The sequence below is a fragment of the Camelina sativa genome, chromosome 1 (assembly GCF_000633955.1).
Source record: "Camelina sativa cultivar DH55 chromosome 1, Cs, whole genome shotgun sequence".
Taxonomy (NCBI): Eukaryota; Viridiplantae; Streptophyta; class Magnoliopsida; order Brassicales; family Brassicaceae; genus Camelina; species Camelina sativa.
Genome location: NC_025685.1, coordinates 13,133,201 through 13,154,417, shown reverse-complemented (window position 1 = coordinate 13,154,417; position 21,217 = coordinate 13,133,201). Strand labels below are relative to the sequence as shown.

The 21,217-nt window shown below is 35.1% G+C and overlaps 3 protein-coding genes and 2 long non-coding RNA genes across 9 annotated transcripts; 4 read left to right on the top strand and 1 right to left on the bottom strand.

The window, feature by feature from the left end:
* Positions 1–1,730, top strand: LOC104789488. The gene is made up of 3 exons (XM_010515181.2): positions 1–428; positions 827–902; positions 1,382–1,730. Exons 1-3 carry the CDS (start codon positions 204–206, stop codon positions 1,504–1,506), a joined length of 426 nt encoding a protein of 141 aa, XP_010513483.1. The 5' UTR covers positions 1–203; the 3' UTR covers positions 1,507–1,730.
* On the bottom strand, positions 2,032–2,935 carry LOC104789481. The gene is made up of 2 exons (XR_768562.2): positions 2,634–2,935; positions 2,032–2,357 (listed from the first exon to the last, which is right to left on the bottom strand). It is a non-coding gene; the product is annotated as an uncharacterized LOC104789481 (long non-coding RNA).
* Positions 3,724–6,241, top strand: LOC104789474 (VIN3-like protein 1). Its single transcript, XM_010515169.2, has 3 exons — positions 3,724–4,422; positions 4,530–4,822; positions 4,905–6,241. Exons 1-3 carry the CDS (start codon positions 3,986–3,988, stop codon positions 5,990–5,992), a joined length of 1,818 nt encoding a protein of 605 aa, XP_010513471.1. The 5' UTR covers positions 3,724–3,985; the 3' UTR covers positions 5,993–6,241.
* LOC104789471 lies at positions 14,463–15,674 on the top strand. The gene is made up of 2 exons (XR_768561.1): positions 14,463–14,632; positions 14,710–15,674. It is a non-coding gene; the product is annotated as an uncharacterized LOC104789471 (long non-coding RNA).
* LOC104789451 lies at positions 17,256–21,211 on the top strand. Of its 5 annotated transcripts, none has more exons than XM_010515155.2 (4): positions 17,256–20,060; positions 20,433–20,567; positions 20,708–20,799; positions 21,023–21,211. In XM_010515155.2, the coding sequence occupies exons 1-3, from the start codon at positions 19,655–19,657 to the stop codon at positions 20,788–20,790; spliced, it is 624 nt and encodes a 207-aa protein (XP_010513457.1). In that variant the 5' UTR covers positions 17,256–19,654; the 3' UTR covers positions 20,791–20,799; positions 21,023–21,211. The 5 variants fall into 5 exon arrangements, with proteins under 5 accessions (XP_010513457.1, XP_010513452.1, XP_010513465.1 ...); XM_010515150.2 differs by having other exon boundaries at positions 20,907–21,211; XM_010515163.1 differs by lacking the exon at positions 21,023–21,211 and having other exon boundaries at positions 17,256–19,790; positions 19,863–20,060; positions 20,708–20,960.

Here is a 21,217-nt window from a genome sequence, read left to right as displayed (position 1 = left end):
GTTTGACTTATTCTCACACCTTATTTCTCTCTCTCTCTCTCTTTCTCCCATCTCTTTAAGACAGTGTAAGTGTGTAATACAAGCAAGTACTTCTCTCACATATTCTCTCCTTTCTCACCCAACTCCTTTTTACTGGTCTTCTCCCCAACATCATCTCAACATATCACACTCTCTAAAAAAACCCTTGATTACTTTTCAAGCTAATGGGGAAGCTCCAGAAGATTGGGAGAGTGTGGGATTGTCTTTTCCTTCCGACAAATCAGTGTTCATGTTTTTGTCTAAACACTCTAGGAGACGATGAAGAAGAAGAGTTTGAGAAGAAGCCATTGATAGATTCTTCAACAGAGAAATCTGGTAAGGTCATGAGATTAAAAGATGTTGTAGCTGCTGATCATCGTCAGACTCTTGCCTTTCATCTTAAGCCTAAGGTAACCAAACCCACTAATCACATCCCCAACATTATATCGAAAGAATGATAATATGACGTATGATAATTTCTTGAGCTTTGTAAAAATGCTTATCACAAAGCAAATTTTTTGGGAAACAGTGAAAGAAATGTTTTATTAGCTCGTCAAAAGTTGTGTGGGGGCTCCTTTTATTCGTCTATGGTGGTGTGCGTTTTTCTTGTTATTCCACCTTAGTTTTTTTTTTTTTTGTGTTCTCCAAAAATGAAATAGATTAATGTATTTGTTGGTTATAACTTATAACGTATTCATATTTTCATCTAAGTTCTAAGATGAGTTATTTATTTCAAGAGTTTAAAGTTTTATTGAAAATAATTGTAATGAAATAGTATGGGAATGGTGATGGATGGTGATGTATGCAGATAGTGGAGCTAAAGGTGTCAATGCATTGCTACGGATGTGCTAAGAAAGTCGAGAAGCATATTTCTAAATTAGACGGTAATGCCAAATCTTCTTTAACTCCATAGGCTCTTCTTTTATGGGAAATTTACAATTACATGACATGAATTCCCTTCAATAATGGCATCTAGCTTCATTTTTTTTGCTTTGTCGCCAATATGATTGTTTTATAAGTTCAACGAACCAAAATGGTTCCGTATTTATTTTCTATGCCTAATTCCAAAAACTGAAGCTGAATTGTTGTGAAACCATACATAATGAAAGCTAAATTAAGAAGTAGTTTTGTAAGATGATAGTTGCTTTTTGAAACCATACAAAATATTTTCTCTCTATTTTTCAAAAAGAAATTATTGTACACTATAATAGAACAGAAATTCAAACATAGCAGAGTTCTGACATTAAAGAACTTATTGGTCTTTATTTTTTTATTTTTATATAAATGTTTATATTTTCTAAACAAGAAATGTTTATGAAACTGTTGAAAGACTGAATATGGATATATCTTTTAATAAACACAGGAGTGACATGGTACAAAGTGGAGCTAGAGAGCAAGAAGGTGGTGGTAAAAGGGAACATAATGCCAGTAGATGTGTTAGAGAGTATTTGTAAAGTCAAGAATGCTCAGCTTTGGCCTTCTTCTTAAAATCATCACTATATCTCTAGTCTTCTCTTCTTCTTTTCACATGGCCTTTCATGTCAATCTCCTTCTTCATGTTATATTATTATCATTATCTAGTTATGTGAGTACATACACATGCATGCATCTATCTCCTCTAATCTCTATCCTTTTTTTTTTTTTTTGGATCCATTCTAGTTGTAATGTTGAATCTATCTCTCATTAATCCTATTTATATAAATTAATGAGAATGATTTTCGTATTTTTACTATCAAAACGACAAATAATCATATCCCTAACACATCTCATTAAATGACGGACTATATATTGACTCATATATTTCATGAATTTCTAACTTCGGATTGATAATGAATGGATTGTATCATTTCTATATTACTTTAAGTCACATTTTATATTTGATGTGAGATTTCTAACAAATTAATGTATCTTCTATGTCATATGTATTTTTTATATGTGTATCGTAAATGATGAATTAATTATACTACTAAGAGTCTAAGACCAAGTTGGTTGTGGTCACGTAATGCTAATATCTTTGTCTAAATTAATAATCAGTCCTCAATAAAATAGTAAATACATGCACATGCTTAAATTTAAACAATTGCTACTAGTTTTGAGAGTCCTCAAAGTCTAATAACAACAAAAGTAGGTTTTTTCTATCTCATTACACCACGATTTAAAAACTAACTAGTAATCAATACATCTTATCTTATAATTTTGTTTTTCTAGCCTAGTCCAACTTTTGATAACTCAAACCACTAAATTCCTCATGTCCAACTTGACAAGTTCTAATTTTGGTATTCTCCGGAGGTTGAACACCATCATCACTCCCTAGTGGCAGAGCAAGTCCATATGCAAACCTAATACAATAAAAAAGCACAATCAGAAAATGCCCCGAAAGATGGTAAAAAAAAAAAAAAAAAATCACAGTTGCATATACACCGAGACTCAAAAAACAATTCGATTCCAGAAAAAAAAAATAAAGACGAAGATAATCAAACTCGTCCAACATCAAAATAGCATCGTATCGAAGATATAAGTCGGCAAGTGCACAACAAAATAATCAAAATTTCTGAAGCAGAAATCAAAATTATACCCCCAAAAAAAGAGGAAAAAAGATATAATGTAGAACATACCGCCATGGAATTGACTGCTCTTGCTTAGCTTTTCTAACGCAGATTCAGAGATTGAGGCCTATAAACCAAAACGAACTTCGAGATCGACGGGAACTTCGATTGGGTTGTGAATCAGATTTTGAAAAATTGATTTTTGCTTTCCACTTTTCGTTTGTGTGGAAAGAGAGAGAGAGAGACAAATGCAGAAAGAAAAAAAAAAAAAACCAAACGCAAGCAATAGAATTTTGACACGGGTCTCTCACTATCTAGTTTCATCTGTGTAGAGACACGGTTCAAAGAAATAAAAGGATTAAAACTTTATTTTTTTTCCATTTTATTATTAGAAAAACAAAACAGATCTCGTCGATATAACCAATAGGAACGCTCTTACACTTATTCGTGTGAAGTGTGGTGGACCATAAGAAGCCCCTCCTAGTCCGAGTCCTATGCCATAGGTGATATACCTTGCCTCGTTTACAGAATCTAGCTTTGAAATGGATCAGCTCAATTTATTTTATGGATTCAATGTCAGATTTCATATTGACTTTTTTCTTAGAAGTAAAAAATTCGTTTGAATAACATTTTGTTAGTTATCACTTGTAACACCAAACCTTGATCAAAATAGTGTTCACATAATCACATTTATCGCCAGCACAACTAATTAAACTTGTTGGACTCAACTACTTGTACGTTGAGTTGGTTGTTGCAGCTGGTACATCGATAAATTGGTCATTTAAAATTGTTATTTGTTTGGTTCACCAAATTCCACGATTTAAGGAAAAAAAATTCCTCGCCAATATTTGGTGACAAGTGAGATTAATTTTTAATTAAAATTACTGTTAATTCAAATCTTTTTTTTTATCAACTTTTAATTTTATCATAATCCTTTTTTGATTGAAATAATCAACAACTGAAAAGGTTAAAATAATAAAAAAAAATTACCAAAAAACTTTTATTATTTTTCAAGAACCATTAAAAAAAAAAAAAAAACCTTAAAAGCTATAGAAATGGAGAGGCCCCTTGGAGAAAAAAGCCCAATATGATATCATTAATAATTGTCATTTATTACAATCATAATAAAAAAATTAATTTAAAAAGTACACGTGTACCCTAGAATTTACCAAAACTTCCACCTCCTTCGTCTCTCTCTCTTTCCCCCGAATTGAGCCGCCGCGGCTATGTTTTCCCAGGCGACGCCAAAATCTACAGATACATAACAAAAAAAAAAAAAAACAAATCCTCGAGTTACTCAAATCGCCGAAGCATGTCCCGAAGTTTCTACACTGAACCAACAACGACGACACAATCATGGTTTCTCGATGAAGAAGAGCTACAAAGACTTTAAAAATCTCTGAACAAAAACAAAAAGAAGAATGGATTCATCTTCAATGAAATCAAAGATCTCGCAATCACATCGGAAGAGCAACAAATCACACAAGAAGCACGAATCAAATGGGAAACAGCTTAGCAAGAAACAACAACGACATGAAGAAGAAGATGTTGGTGGGTGTTTGAGATCATCATGGATCTGCAAGAACGCGTCTTGTAGAGCTAATGTGCATAAAGATGAATCCTTTTGCAAGAGGTGTTCTTGTTGCGTGTGCCATAGTTTCGATGAGAACAAGGATCCTAGTCTTTGGTTAGTTTGTGAACCTGAGGAATCAGATGATGTTGAGTTCTGTGGCTTATCGTGTCACGTTGAGTGTGCTTTTAGAGAACAAAAAGTTGGACTTACTAGTATTAGGAATCTGATTGAGCTTGATGGTTGTTTCTGTTGTTACTCTTGTGGCAAAGTTTCTCAAATTCTTGGGTAAAGTCTCTTCCTTTTTGATCTTTTTTTTTGTTGAGGATGTAATAGTTCTTATTTGCTGTAATTGCCTTTTGTGTAACTCAAATGTGTGTGGTGTTTTTATGAAGATGTTGGAAGAAGCAGCTTATGGCAGCTAAGGAAGCACGACGACGTGATGTTCTGTGTTATAGGATAGATTTGAGTTTCAGACTTCTCAAAGGGACTAGTCGGTTTTGTGAGTTGCATGAGATTGTGGGAGCTGCTAAGACTGTGCTGGAAAGGGAAGTCGGGCCTCTTCATGAACCTGCTGCGAGAACTGATAAGGGCATTGTTAGTAGACTTCCTGTTGCAGGCGAGGTACAAGAGCTCTGTATCTCTGCAATTAAAAAGGCAGATGAATTGTCAGCCAATTCAGTCAGAGGTTTGTATTAGAGACATGTTTATTGCAGTGAACCTGAAAGAGCAGATGATGATATAAGTTTTAAGTTTTTGTTTTTTTGCAGATTCAATTCCTGCTGCGTGCAGGTTTCATTTTGAGGATACTGCACCAACACAAGTGACTTTTCGTTTAATTGAGCTGCCTAGTGCTATAGGAAATGAGGTTAAGGGTTACAAGTTATGGTGTTTCAAGAAAGGAGAGAAGTTTAAGGATGATTTATTCGTTGGTTGCAGTAGAACTGAGAGAAGGATGGTGATATCCGACCTTGAGCCTTGCACAGAGTACACATTCCGTGTTGTCTCTTACACGGAAGCTGGTATCTATGGCCATTCCCATGCTACATGCTTTACCAAGAGCGTTGAGATATTGCAATCAGTGGGTACTAAGGAAAAGAGAATAAATGATTCAGTAGGTAATGATCAGCCTTCAGATAGAGAGGAGAAAAGTAGCATTTCTTCAAGATTCCAGATCGCGCAACTTTCCAAGTATGTGCAGTTGGCTGAAGCTCAGGAGGAAGGCATGCTTGAGGCGTTTTACGATGTAGATACTGAGAAAATTTGTGAGCCGGAGGAAGAATTGCCATCTAGTAGACGGCCGCATGAGTTTGATCTAAATATGGTTTCAGTGCCAGACTTAAATGAAGAACTAACTCCTCCACCTGATTCATCTGGAGGTGAAGACAATGGAGTGCCATTAAATTCGCTTGCTGAGGCTGAGGCTGATGGTGATGACTATGATGATGCTGTCTCTAACGGTAGACGGAAGACGAACAACAACTGCTTGGTGATATCAGATGGGAGTGGTGACGATCCTGAGTTTGATTTCCTCATGACCAGGAAGAGGAAAGCAATTTCTATCAGTAATGACTCAGAGAACCATGAATGTGATAGTTCGCCGATTGATGATACTCTTGAGAAATGTGTGAAGGTGATCAGGTGGCTGGAGCGTGAAGGCCACATCGATAAAATATTCAGGGTCAGGTTCTTGACATGGTTCAGCCTGAGCTCAACCGCTCAGGAGCAATCCGTTGTGAGTACATTTGTGCAGACTCTAGAGGATGATCCAAGCAGCCTTGCTGGGCAGCTTCTTGATGCATTTGCTGATGTTGTCTCCACCAAAAGGCCTAACAATGGAGTAATAATCTCACACTAATCAGCTTCGCTCGCATTCAACCACATTCTTTCTTAGTACGAATAATAATATTATGATTAGAACAAAAATAGTCCATGATTTCTCTAACGTGGATTGGGATATTTATCATCAATTTGGACCACAGGATTGACCACCACATTGCAATATGTTGGAATTAAAATCTCTGTGGCCCTTCTGCTTCAATTTCATTCTGTATTACCCCACTTATTCTCACTACTCCTTCTTTTATAAAAGGATGAAATTGTCTCAGTAACAATTTTTAAAAGAAAATTGAACATCTAGTTGTACTTATGGGATTCAAATCCTGGGCGCACGTGTATGCGCTTGGAACTCGTAACCACTGAGCTACCACTGAGCTATTGTATTTTTCGTTGAACACATACTGATTTAATTATATTTAACCTTTAATAATTTTTATTAAGGATAATATTGTCTTTTTACCATTGGGGCTAAATAGAATGGAATTGGAGGAAAAGGGGCCAAAGAGATTTTAGTTTTGGATTCGGTTTTTTAGTTTTAGGATTTGACATTAAAAAAAAAAAAAAACTCGTGAGGGCAAGTGTTTTGCTTTGTTCCTTATTTTCTGTTCATATAATACTAAATGAACTATTTACTCTAAGTCCCAATGACCTGTTTGGTTATATTTATCCGAAGGTTTAATATGAGCCCGTTGTAATAGTCAATGTGAGTTTTGTAAGATTAGGATTAAGCAAATGTTAAGAATTCAATAGTGATTTATATAGAATATGAAAATGATATACCTACATCTACTCTTAATTTGAAGTTTTGAACATAGATAGTAGCTTTTTTTTTTTTTGCTAAAACATAGATAGTAGCTTTGTGATGGAAAGAAACTATTTGCTAATTAATTACACTAAGAACTATGGTATATCAATGATTACATATCCGAACTGAAAAGTACATGTTTCAAGAATGGTTTTAAATACTTAGTCAATTATTAGTCAATTAATTCTGTTTCTATATTATTTTTGGACACCACATCAAAATACTCATCAAATTTAAATCAAACACAAGAAACATAAGAAAATTTTCATAGATTCTTTGCGTATTGGCTATTACTCATTGGTGATATCAAATATTATGTTTCTCTCTAATCGCACTTAGCTTTTAAGATTGTTTATTTGATTTTATTCTCTATGTAGGAAATTCGACTTTTTAACATTCATTTTAATGGTTAGTTATATTTCCATGCTAAATATTTTTTTTCAAAAATGATACATGTCAAAATCTAAATGATCAGTAAAAACTAGCATATGTAACTATAGATTTTTGTTTATTTTCCTTTCTAGTTGAGAAAGGTTAATTATTCATTTAGATATAGACATGTAAGTTAATTATATATAAAATTTATACTCCAAGCTTTGAGTAAAAACATTAACATGTGACATCTCTCCTTATGACATGTGTCATTTTTTAAAATTAAAGTTAAATACATCGTTATCTATTTTTAGTTACTTTAAGTTTTTTTTTGAAACCAAATAAACTTTTATCTATTTTTATTAGATTGAATCATATTATTATATATACGGGATACACATACAAAGAAAAAAACAAATACAAAGATATCTAATAAAAATAAAACATTCTTATTCTATCTTTATTTTTTCTTAATCTTAAGAAATATTGCAAACTTTTAAGACAATAACAACTCTAATCTTTCACTAATCATAGAGAAAAAAGTTCTACAAAAGTAATACTACATGATTTTGAATAAAAAAATAATTAAATAAATTATTGAATAACTCATAACTTTTGTTTGGATTTTCGAGTATACTGAGTCGAATTAGAGAGTTTATTGATGGATGAGGTAGAGATTTTAAACAATTTTCCTCATGAGTTATTAATAGTTGTACTCATTATGTACTAGTACAACAATTTCCCACTATATTAACCATTTGTTTGAATATACTACATTTATGATCAGATATGACATATGCAGTTAGGTTCTCAAATCAAAAATTACCACATATTAATGATGTCACAAATCCTAATTATTAATTTAAAGTTATGTATTAAAGTTGTCTTTAATTGTATTAGAAGTAGCCATTATGTTTATAAACACAAAACAGTGTGACATACTTATAAATACATATTCACATATCAGTTTTTATATCATATCGTTTTTGACCAAAAAAAATTATGGTCCTTATGTTGCATTTGAAAATTAATTATGATAGAAGATTAAATATTTTACAATTTTTTTTATGTTATATCAGATTATTCTTGAAAGACAAATATTCAATATAAACGATTAATTTATTTAATAATCTTTTTGTGAGTCATTTTGACACATTTCACACATTTTTTTTTGAATTATACATGTTTGCCTCTATTTAATAAGCGGTTAATGATTTTAATTTAATGAATAAAAATTGAGTTAGGATAAATTAAAAAATTTAGGCTAAAAATATATTTAAAATGTTGAATGACATTTTTTATGCAATAATATTTTTTTCTAAAATGACACTATTTGTGAAACAGACGAAGTATGACATAAAAAATAATCAATCTGAAAAATAGCTCAACATTTTAATATTTATTTAGTCATAACATATTACATATTTTATTATATTAATTTCAAATTCACGTTATATATAGTATATATATAAATATACCTAATAATAATACAACATATTTTTTCTCTGTCTCTATATTTTCTTAATCTTAAGTGTTAAAAACAATGGCAACTAGATAACTTTTTTTTGGTCAACTGGAATTATATATTAGATCAGAGAGTTTGTTAACTATACAATCAATTGTTACTAAAAACCTACACAACTGAAAACTACTTTTCCTTCCTACTTACAACCAAACACTTTACACACATGTAGAATGCTTATCCAAAAGGAAGATTTTAAGATCAACCAAGAACCAAAAAAATCAAGATCAAACAGAGTGAGACGGCCTTTCGTCAAGGATTACCTGCTCTAACCAAAATGGATAATTTGTTGCAACATACGAATTGAGCTTGTCCTCATTGGTAACACTCTGAGCTATTAAAAGGGCACCTCTGTTTGAAATTGAGTTTTCCAACAAAATTTTCTAAGCTTTGAAGGAAACGAGAGCTGTAAGTGCTTCCCCGGATTGGTATCTGAAGGAGGGCCAGGCGGCCGGTCTATTGATAGCATTAAACAAAAAGCTTTCCTGAAAAACAAAGATTACCTTCTCAACCTTATGACTTCACATACACTCAATGACCCAAAGTAAACAGAATAATTGTGCTTCTTTCTGGTCAGTAACTCTCGAAAATGCTCTTCTACTATGTAATAAAACATTTCCTGAGTGATTTCTCAGAACCCAGCCACCACCAACCAAATTATTCCTTTTGGACCATGAGATCCCTATGTTGCATTTTAGCCAAAACATAAGAGGAGGTAACCAAGTTTCACTATCTTGAATGATACCTCCTGACGGGTTGTTTCCCCCTTCACCCTAATGGTAATCTTTGGGGAGATCTTCCTGATCATTGACTTTTTGAGCTTCCATCCACTCAAACCAGTCATCTTTAGCTTTCTGTGCCGAATCCAGCGGAGAGAAACATTCACCTTCAAAAGCTAAATGATTCCTATTTTTCCATAATCTCCACAAAACCCACAGGAAAGATTTTCTAATTTTGTAACAACCCGTCCCGTGGACCCCACTAGCTCCCGCTAGTTGCCCAAACGGACCCCAAGCTGGCCCTGCAGGGCATCGATCCTAACCCCTCACTGTGAACATCCAAATCCACCAGTAGGTTATTGGTGCACGAGGTGTTCCATAAACCCTGGTTCCCACCCTTTAACAACCTTCCCACAGGAAAAGCTGTTACTAATTGTCCTCGCCCCGACCGCCACTTCTTAGTGGGGCCATGTTCAATCCTAGTCCACGGGCCCACTTTCCTTAATGGGCCTCACGTCCTCTCACTAAGCCCGTGAGCCCATCCATATCCGCAGCCGGTTTGTTACGTCAGGGAGGCTTGAAAGACTTGTTACCGTCCCTACAAATCACCACATGATCATTCCCTGTGTTTTGTCCTCACTCACACAGTTCCGACAGTTATTTCGCGGAATGTCACCCATCCTGAGACTACTCCAGCTCAAGCACGCTTAACTCTGGAGTTCTCTCAGGACCCTTGACCGAAAAGATAAGTGCACTTTGGTGACATAGGTGGCCAAATCAATTCTTTTAAACCTCTTTGCAAGTCTCTGAAACCGGGGTGTCATAATTCACCCCACTAACAGATCGCAACGTCCTTGTTGCGCACCAAGAACGTCACCCCTTGACGGTGTGAGCCCACTCGACTCCACACTCATCTGTGTTCGGCTCTGATACCACTTGTAACGCCCTAACTGCCACCTCTTAGTAGGCCTCATGTCCAATCCTAGTCCATGGGCCCACTTTCCTTAATGGGCCTCACGTCCTCTCACTAGGCCCGTGAGCCCATCCATATCCGACAGCCGGTTTGCTACGTCTGGGAGGCCTGAAAGACTTGTTACCATCCCTACAAATCACCACATGATCTTTCCCTGTGTTTTGTCCTCACTCACACAGTTCCGACAGTTTCTTCCGGGAATGTCACCCATCCTAAAACTAATCCAGCTCAAGCACGCTTAACTCTAGAGTTCTCTTTGGACCCTTGACCGAAAAGATAAGTGCACTTTGGTGACATAGGTGACCAAATCAACTCTTTTAAATCTTTCTGCAAGTCTCTGAAACCGAGGTGTCATAAATTTCATCCGGCCACGCTTGTTATCCTGGTTCTCTAGCAAGTAGTGTAAGTTTGAGAAAACTGAACCATTGTGGAAACCAAATTCTGGAGATGGAACTCCAGCAAGAGCCCATATTTGTCTAGCCATTGAGCACCCAAAAAGAACATGGTTAATGGACTCCCCTTCGTTGCCACAAATGTGGCACACATCGTCAATGTGCATGCCTCTTCTGTTTAAAGCATCAACAACAGGCAATGCCCCAAAAGGAATTTCATAGAAAGACTTTTAACTTTGGATAAGTGGGGATTCTCCATACCTGGGCTTTCAAGGGATTTGTCGAAGGGAGTTGATTGGCCTGCGCTCTAAGAGTAATGTTGTTGGACTGTGAAGCTAACCAATAAGTTGATTTGACGGCGAAATCACCACTCTGATTGAACTTTCAAGAGTAAAAATCTTCAATGTCCACTACAGGCCTTATTTTGATAATTCTTTGGATATCACAAGAGAGAAAGTTATCCTGAAGCTTTTGAGGATCCCACTTTCTTCTTCTCTTGTCTATCAAATCAGCAACTCTAAGATTTTGAGTAAAAAGGCTATTTACCATTGCCAATATTCTTGACTAAACCTTTTACTAGGAGATCTCTACCATGCAAAATGTTCCTCTAGGCAAAGGAAGGACGTCCTCCCAACTTTGCATTCAGAAAATCAGAGTGCGGATAATACTTGCTCTTCATTACTTGAGCAAATAAGCACAAAGGGGACTGTAGTAACTGCTATGCTTGCTTGGCCAAAAGTGTTTGATTGGAAGTTTGTATATCTCTAAACCCCATTCCCCCTTGATCTTTAGGAAGGCATAGTTTTTCTCAACTTTGCTAGAGAATTTTGCTAGCATGCTCTGTATTATTCCACCAGAAATCCGACATCACACTAGCTAGCTTTGCACATGTCATCTTGAGAAGTTTGAAGCAGGACATGACAAAGACTGACATTTCCAATGCCACTGCCTTAAGCAGAACTTCTTCACTCCCGTAAGATAGAGATTTAGTATACCAACCATTCATTTTTGATTTGACTCTATCTTTGATGTAGTTCAGAAGTTGAACTTTAGACCCACTGAAGCACTCCGACATTCCCAAATAAGAACCCACTCCTCCCTCGCTATATATTCCCATCTTATTCTAAATACCCCTTCTTAAATCAGCACTTACATTGACACCAAAAGTGATCGATGATTTTTGTAGGGTGATCTCTTGACCTGTGATTTTCCCGTATCTGAGCAGAATTGACTAAAGCACGTGACTTTGGTCCATGGTGGCCTTACAAATGAAAAGGTTGTCGTTTGCAAAGAGTAATGATGTATCTTTGGACCATTTTCATCAAAGTTGACACCTTCTATGATCCCTTCCTTCTGCGCCTTATTGAGCAGGTGGGTTAAACCTTTTGTACACAGATAAAAAACATAGGGGGATAGAGGGTCTCCCTGCTTTAAAACTCTCTGAGGGATTACCATACCGAAAGGTTGGTCATTGATGAGGATGGAGTAGGTGACCATGGATACACAACACATGATCTATTCAATCCACATAGGGTGGAAACCAATAGCAGTCATCAAAGATCTCAGATAGCTCCATTCAACACGGTCATAGGCTTGGACATATCAGTCTTGACAGCCATGAAATTATCAGATACGGCTTGCCTCCCACTTAGGCCATCTTTCTGATTAACACGCTCCAATGCTATTTCCTAAAGGTGAATCTTCTCAAGAGAATTAGAGCTGTTTTTCTTTTTCCAAGCACTAAGAGCTTTCCTACACTCGTGAATCCTTTGAGAAACCCGAAAACCAGCACACCCGTTACTTGGTTTCCAAGCTTTGACTACAACCTTTTTAACCTCAGGCTTGCAGAACAAACTTCTATCAAAACAAAAATGACCTTTATAAGTAGATTGGGAGGAAATAAAACTTAGCAAGATCGGTCTGTAACCAGATCCTGTCATATCTAAGAAAGCTTGATTGGATGTTGGGAATTGATCAAACCTTGCTTTGTTTGTAAAAGATCTATCCAAACGACATTGTATCCAATGATCTCCTCTTCTACCCGCCCAAAAGAAGATATTGCCAGACCTAAGAAGTTCTGACATACCGCAAGATTCAATCATTTCAGCAGAAGGTTTGAAAAAATTATCTGATCTTCTAGGGCCACCAACCTTCTAACCATTATGGAGGATCGCATTGAAGTCACCTATCATTCACTATCTTTCCCTCCTACTAACTCCAATCCAACTGATTCTTTCCCAATACTACTCTTACTGCAGTCCGGATCGCCGTAGACACAAGACAAAAAATAATTTTACTACTCCAAACTGGACTTGAACATCAATCAAATTCTTTAAGAACTGAAAATCTAACTGCACACTATTCTTCCAAAATAAAGTTAGACCCCCATATTTACCCACTGGATCCACCGTGAAGAGCCGATCATATCCTAACATACATTGTACATCCACCAAGTTATCTTTACCTTGCATAGTCTCCATTAAAAACAAATTTTTTTTTTACGCAGCTCCTTGAGACGCTGAATGGCCAACTCTTAAGACCGTCCCATGCCTTGGTAATTCCAACTGATGATGCTCATTATCCTTTGGAAATTCCTTTCTTTGGGACCATCTCTTTTGGGTTTAGCTTTGTTGATTTAGCAGCACTATTACCCTTAAAAACTGGTTTTCTCTTTTCCAAAACTCCAACTTGAAAACCCATTTGTAGGCTTGGAGCATGAACGGGGGTATGAGAAAGTTTTGGTGATGACTTTCTGATATGTTTAGGAGGTCTGTTCCTTTGTTTGGCCTTTTTCGGGTGAGTGCTAGAAGAACTAGCTTCATAGAAACCAATTCTATAAATCGTTGCACTATCCTGAAAAGGCTGAGATAGAGCAAGGAAATCACCATAGTCACCTAAGGACAAATTATCCTCAAATCTTAACAACTGACTATTGGATTTTGCTTTGATTGCAGCTGCCATCAATTTCGAGCCTTTTGGATCATTAACCTTTACGCCCTGCGGATCACCCTTTTTTGAGAAATCAAAAACTAAACCTTTATCCTTATTCACATCTAAGTGGACAATTGGCACTTCTTCAAGCATGAGGATCGCTTTACTAGCAATAGGATATTTTTCCACTTCACTAACAGATTATTTTCACTTTTTCTACTTTGACATACCAATCTTCATTGGTCTCAGCCATTAGATACTGACACATTCCTTCCAAAACCTCTGGTGCTATTCGCTGTCTACCAGTCGACTTATCTATCCCAACCTGCTCCTCTCGTAGGACACCGAACAGAGGGTCTAAAGCTTTGAGGAGAGGGTCTTTAACTGGTTTAAGTTCAGACTTCTGCCATTTTCATGGCAAATCCCGGATCAAGTTCTTCATAGGTTGGCAAGCTGGATTAAGTGTACGACCCACCAAACTCATCGCATTCCTCTCCATTGACATGTACTCAGATAGATCCGGCATTTCAAAAGGAAGATCTTTTTCGTCCTCAAGAGACATTGCCAAAAAAACACCATATTTTACGAAGAAACACATAACCACCTTGACCCAAAAAAAAAAAAAAATTCTTCGACTCTTAATGGATTTTTTATTTGCGGTATGTATTTTTCAAACCCATAAGCCCAAACATTTATAAACCTTATAACCATTAGAAACCACCTCCTTTTTGTTCATCTACAATGTTTCCTCGACAAACATAACTGCTTACGAGTTACAAAAAATCTATCCCTAATTCTACTCCACTAACAGCTCCACGTTCAAGGTGGTGTACAACCGTTATATCTTCTATATAAATCCAATTTGAGTTGATTCTCTATTCAATTTTCTCTGTATTTATCTCCTCTTCATTGTTTTTTTCTTCTGGATTTGCAATTCTCACACTGGTAAATACTTTTTCTTTTGTTCATATGCATACCTTTTCTCTTAAATTCATATTAATTCTGTTTATTTTTAGTTTCAGGTTGAAGATGCCTCTGAATTCCACTCCTCTCTCAAATCTAAATTCTTTAAAAACAGAATGGAAGATCAGAGTTCTAATAGTCCGAACATACCATCTTTAGGGATTCCCAAAAAAAAGATAAACCAGATTTTTTTTCAGGAATCTAATCTTTTCCTTGTGGATGAAAATATATGTTCAAGTTCGCTTATGCATTTTTGACTATCTAATATTTACTATTTTCAACTTTTTAGTTGTTAGGCCAATGAAACAAGAAAACATATTTAATCCATGGTTTTACCATGTCATTACAAACAATCATGTCACGTTTTGCTGTGTTCTTCTAACTTAATTTAAGTCTCATGTACTAATTTTATAAAAACTCTATATGACAAGTTCTTTTGTTTGATTTTGAAACAGGGAAGTAGGATACAATCCAAAACTTAATAGTGCTCTCTCTCTCTCTCTCTTTCTCTCTCTCTCTCTCTCTCTCTCTCTCTCTCTCTCTCTCTCTCTCTCTCTCGATGCAGTTATCTGGTAATCAACATCTTTTGTTTGTGAATTGATATGATCTATGATTATTCCATGTCTTTCTCTTTATTCAAATCTCTGTTTTTATCAAACTCTGTTGCTGAATTTGATCTATTTGCAATCTCATATAAATGTTAATGATTCTTATAATGTGATCTGGTTTATGTAGAGCTATTTTCTGATCGGAGATTATGTGTTGTTTCGTATACGGTGAAGAGTTGGGATAATGTTTCCACGCTTCTTGGCCTTTTTCGTCGAATTAGTAGCTTTTGCCTCGGTAGGTTCTTACAATACGCTTCATTTCTTAGAGTACAAAAAATTGGTTGCCTGAGTTTTTCATTCTTAAACGATGTAAAGCATCTTTGTGTCTAAAAATGTCACACACTCTCTTATAAGTTACATGATTATTTTGTTTGCAAATCTAATTATGTAAATGCATATCCACATTCTCCTTCTAAGTTTTGATTGCAATTTTCTTACCATTGTTTTTCTCTTCAAACAGACAAGTGATAAAATAGAAAAAAATAACCCTTATGGTTGGCGACAATGTAAGTTTTTACTTGCATGATTGCATCTCTTTTGGCATTTTAGCCAAAGCTCTTTGTAAGAGTTGCAACCAAACCCGGCCAGTAATCAAAAAGCTAGGGATTGTTACTTTTTAACTGTTTTTCTCAATATTTATTAATGATTCCATATGTTTTTAGAATTGTCTTAAAATTGTGTTTACAAACTAAAAACCAAACAAACTATTACTATATTTCTCCGTTGGTTTTGCTTTAACTAAATCATTCGATTCTATTTTTGTTATTTAAAGTAATAACATTTGTAAGTTCATCCGATTAGATGGAAACTAAACTCATCTATACTAGAATTTTTTGGAGCACTTTTTGCTCAAAAATATTTTTATGGAAACATTTACCATTGAATGCCATTTAATGCTTATATTCATATCCAAACAAGTTTAGTTAATTTTCTCTACTATCCTTATAACCAAACAGAATTAAAATATTTTAAATATCCATATATAAGATATACTATAATTAATATAGATATTTAGAAGATTTGTTCCATATTAAAAAAAATTATTCTCCTATAATCTTTTCTGATTTTAAAATATAAATGTAGTGAATCATCATATAATACATAAATTGAATAAAAATGTATACTTTTTTTTCTGCATATATTGTGATTTGAATTTTTTTAAACGAACATATATTACTCAATTAATATAAAAAGTGTGTGTTCAACAGACATATATAGTAAATTTACCGTATATAGTAAATTATAGAATTTAAGAAGTTAATAATTTATAACTGATATATTTAAACTTAATAAAAAGTTTAAAATTATGAATATTTAAACATATTAAATTTCAAAATAACACAAATGAGTTATATTACATGACGGGTTATATGATATTATATGATTGAATTGATAATACTAAAAAATAAAATATCATTAATATGATACTTTAATACAGGTTAAATCCTTATTTTACTATTTTAACAATATCAATATAAAATATGTCGAATTAAACTGATTTAATTAAGATTGTATTAAACAAAAATTGTTGTGCGGTATACCATGAATTATATACTAAATCACTAAAATTAACAAAAAAATACATTAGCAAAATTAGTATTAAAATAGTATATTAACAAAAAAAATAAAAAAAAAACTTGCCCCGCGATGTACCGCGAGTCATAATTACAATTAACTACATCTTGATTTTCGTTTTATTCATATATCAACAAGTGATCGATAACTATAAATTTTATTAAAGTTTTGTCCCGTCCGGAGTAATAATATATAAAACGTTATAAAATGTAACGCAAAATATATAATATTATTATATTATATATGTGTATGTGTATATGTATGTAGTATAATAATGCATACTATAATAATAAAAACTGAGAGATGAGAGGTAAGTGAATTAGGAAGTTGTTACTTCTTCTTACTTCTTTCTTGTTTACATCGACTACATATATATATACTACAGTAACTTAAGAAGCAACTAATTTGACATTACAAGAACATACATTAAAAAAAGTTTTTCTCTTTCTTTCTAGGCGATTTTAAAAGCGACCATAACCGACTTACCACCGACTTAATTTGTCGGCGGATTTCCTACCGTTTAATGTGGATTTCACTCTCCGATAGCTTTGTCGGTCACCTGTCTTCTATTGTATCCACTTAAGATGGCGAAGAATCTTTGGGAAGCTCTTCAAAATCTCAATTTGGGATCGGAAAGAGCTCCTATGAGGATGTCTATGGAGGCTATCAAATCTAGGGAGAATAGCAATCGTCTCAGTCTAGTAGTTTAAGGGTTAAATTCTCAACATCAAAAGCCAATTGGTATGAAAGGTGCTCTTCCTAAAGCTTGGAAACTACAAGAGCGAGTGTCAAGCAGGATCAACGATGATGGTACAGTTCAATTTTTCTTCAAAGGAGAGCATCACTTACTGACGGTTCTTGAAAATAGACCATGGCACTACAATCTTTGGATGGTGGCAATTGATGGATGGACAAGGCGTAATCTCCCAACGTTTTTAACTCAAATTTCTTTTTGGGTAAAGATTATGAATATAACTGAGGATTTCAGATCTGAAACGGTTGTTCGTGAAGTAGGTGGAGTTCTTGGTCATATTGATGATGTTCGGTTTATCGAAGCTACTGAGGAAACTGATGGGGAGGTATGGGCTCATGTTCAATATATATCAATGATCGACTGATCTTTGTAAGGTATGTTGAATTTGATCAGTTAAAACCGCCAGTCATGATCAGATTCATATTCCCAAAGCTTCGAAAATTCTGTTTTCGGTGTGGATCATTACGTCATGAGCAATCAGTTTGTGATTTTGCCACTCCACTTCCACAAATTGATGACGAAGCTGTTCGAAACGTTCTTGAACCAATCCAAACGGCAGCTCAAGGTGAAGACGAAAACATGAGTGATAATGTTGATTCCTCAAATCCAATAGTTGGAACTCTAAGGCCTATGCTCCCCACAGAGATCGAGAGACATTGACGATATGTCTATAACTCCTGACTTTAAACCGATTACTATAAAGGAGTTCAGTGCAACTTCTAAGATAACTAAGGGGGAGAGGATGAAGGATATAGATGCAGTGCTAGATGACGAAATCTCTGCAAATCTAAATAAAGAAGCTTCTCTGATTACACAACCACTGCCTGAAGGTGAACGTTTTGTTCAGAAACAACCAGATTTCCTAGGTGAATTCACGTCTCCGAATATTGTGATCAATAATGAGGAATTTGATGGACATACAAAGGATATGGAAAGAGGTCAGAAAAGAAAGGGGGAGGATATGCCAGTTGAAGATCAAGCCTCTACGTCTAAATCAAGATTTGAAAATGATTACCAGGTTAAGGGGAGGGTGGAAACCCCGAAACCACCCCAAAAACCATGAGAATAATGCATTGGAATTGTCAAGGGCTTAAGAGGAATCCCCTGACAATTCCATATCTAAAAGATATCAGGAAATCATATAAATCTGATATCTTATTCCTCATAGAAACAAAAAAATGGTTTTAGGTTTGTGAATAGTTTAGGGCAAGATCTAGGCTTTCCTAATAGTTTTATTCTCCCTTCTGATGGTATTAGCGGAGGTATGGCTATTTTTTGGAATGATAAGGTGTAAGTAGACTTAGTGGATTCACCTACTTTGAACTATACAGATATGTATATCTCTGAACTGGGTTCACCAATTTTTTTGTGTCACTTATGTTTACGGGGATCCTGACCAGAAACATCGGAACAGTATGTGGGAAAGAATGGCTGTCGAGGCAGATAATGGTATATATAGAGGTAAACTGATGCTAGTGTTAGGTGACTTCAACGATATCAAAAGTAATGATGAGAAGCTCAGTGGTCTTCAGCAATCAAAGTCCTCATTCAAACACTTTAGACGAATGTTATCTTCCTCTGGTCTACATGAGTTAAAAACAGTTGGAGGGAAATACACTTGGATTGGGAATAGATATTCCTTTTCAATCCAGACACGTATCGATAGAGCAGTAGCTTCAGCAGAATGGCAAGATTTATTTTCAAAGGCTTATGCTCAACTGCTGGATTGGATAGGTTCTTATCATAGACCACTCTTGATCCATACTGGTAGTGAAAGACTTCAAGGATTTCCATTGTTCAGATAATAGGTGGAGGTTTAATAAAGAGGTTAAACAAGAGTTACTGAAAACTTGGACTACTGATTGTTCTTATCTCCCCGGTCATAAATTCCATGAAGCATTACGCAGATGCAGATCATGTCTTTCCAGATGGAAATCGAAGAACACAACCAATTCAGCAAAGAAAATACAGGAATTGAAGCTTCAGATTCAGAAAGACTATAATACTAATCTCTTGGATTTCAATAAAATAAAATCTCTGAACTCTGCTTTAACCGAAGAGTACAGGATGGAAGAGGAGTACTGGAGAACAAAAAGCAGAATTCAATGGCTCCACGTTGGTGATAGGAACACAAAGTTTTTCCATGAAAAAACCAAGCAAAGACGATGCTACAATCGAATTACTGCAATCACAGATAATAAAGGTATAGCCTGCACATCTGAGGAAGATATTTATAGAGTGATTGTTGAGTATTTTGAATCTCTGTATCGATCAGAAAATAAAGGCAACATTGATATGGTGGTACAACATCTGAAGCCTCGAGTAACAGCTGAAATGAATCAAGCTCTAACAAAACCTGTTACAGAGGAAGAGCTTAATCAAGTTATCCACCAAATGGCAAGAGACAAAGCTCCAGGACCTGATGGATTCAATCCAGGTTATTTCCAAGATCATTGGTCAACCATTCAAAAAGGTGTGTTTAACTTTCCTCAGTCTTTTTTTGAAGAATGCAAACTTGACTCGAAAATGAATCATACTCACATCTGCCTCATACCGAAAATTGATCAACCTATTGAAGTGAAGGATTATAGACCAATTAGTCTTGCAAATGTTGCTTATAAAATTTTATCAAAAGTTTTAGTTGATAGACTTAAACCGTGGCACAACAATATTATATCTACAAATCAATCAGCTTTTATCCCAGGAAGATTAATTACAGATAATATATTAATTGCTCATGAACTCATACACTCTCTTCATACTAAGACTCGAGTTCAACCTTATTTAGCCACAAAGTTAGATATCAGTAAAGCTTTTGATAAAATTGAATGGTGTTTTATTGAAGCAGTTATGAGGCAAATGGGTTTTTCGGATATTTGGTGTAAATGGATAATGAAGTGTATCTCTACTGTGACTTATTTTGTGCTCATTAACGGTCATCCAGTTGGTCATATAAAGCCACAAAGAGGCATTCGTCAAGGTGATCCCATCTCACCATATATCTATTTAATATGTAAAGAAGCATTATCTGCATTAATTCAGGAAAATATACGCCTGGGCAAACTTCATGGCTTTAAAGCAAGTAGAAATGGCCATGCAATCTCACATTTGCTTTTGCAGATGACTCATTGTTATTCTACAAGGCCACAGATGAGGAATGTACAACTCTGTTAAGTCTTCTCAACCAATATGAGCAAGCTTGAGGCCAAGCGGTAAATTTTCACAAGTCTGCTATTACTTTTAGTAAAGGTCTTAATTCTGAAAGCAGAAAGCATCTTTGCCAGATGCTAGGGATTTATAAAACTAATGGTTTTGGCAGATATCTTGGTCTACCAGAGTTCATTGGTAGAAACAAAGCAAACGCTTTTTCTTATTTAGCGCAGAGAATAGACCAAAAAATGAATAGCTGGTATGCTAAGCTTCTATCCCTTGCAGGTAAAGAGGTGCTTCTCAAATCAGTTATTACAGCAATCCCTACCTATAGTATGTCATGCTTCATACTACCATAAAAAATAATCAAACAGATTACAAGAGCCATGAAACAGTTTTGGTGGTCAAGTATCAAAAATAAACACAAAATTCCATGGGTTGCATGGCATAAAATTATTGATCCAAAGAATATGGGGGGGG

What these genes read in the sequence shown, in the direction of transcription:
- LOC104789451 (XM_010515155.2), top strand. Translation starts at nt 19,655, where the DNA reads ATGGAAGAGGAGTACTGGAGAACAAAAAGCAGAATTCAATGGCTCCAC. An exon ending in TTGGTCAACCATTCAAAAAG is followed by an intron (nt 20,061 to 20,432) that starts GTGTGTTTAACT and finishes GTTTTATTGAAG; the next exon opens with CAGTTATGAGGCAAATGGGT. An exon ending in ACAAAGAGGCATTCGTCAAG is followed by an intron (nt 20,568 to 20,707) that starts GTGATCCCATCT and finishes TTGCTTTTGCAG; the next exon opens with ATGACTCATTGTTATTCTAC.
- LOC104789474 (XM_010515169.2), top strand. Translation starts at nt 3,986, where the DNA reads ATGGATTCATCTTCAATGAAATCAAAGATCTCGCAATCACATCGGAAG. An exon ending in AAAGTTTCTCAAATTCTTGG is followed by an intron (nt 4,423 to 4,529) that starts GTAAAGTCTCTT and finishes GTTTTTATGAAG; the next exon opens with ATGTTGGAAGAAGCAGCTTA. An exon ending in GTCAGCCAATTCAGTCAGAG is followed by an intron (nt 4,823 to 4,904) that starts GTTTGTATTAGA and finishes GTTTTTTTGCAG; the next exon opens with ATTCAATTCCTGCTGCGTGC.
- LOC104789488 (XM_010515181.2), top strand. Translation starts at nt 204, where the DNA reads ATGGGGAAGCTCCAGAAGATTGGGAGAGTGTGGGATTGTCTTTTCCTT. An exon ending in CCTTTCATCTTAAGCCTAAG is followed by an intron (nt 429 to 826) that starts GTAACCAAACCC and finishes TGATGTATGCAG; the next exon opens with ATAGTGGAGCTAAAGGTGTC. An exon ending in GCATATTTCTAAATTAGACG is followed by an intron (nt 903 to 1,381) that starts GTAATGCCAAAT and finishes TAATAAACACAG; the next exon opens with GAGTGACATGGTACAAAGTG.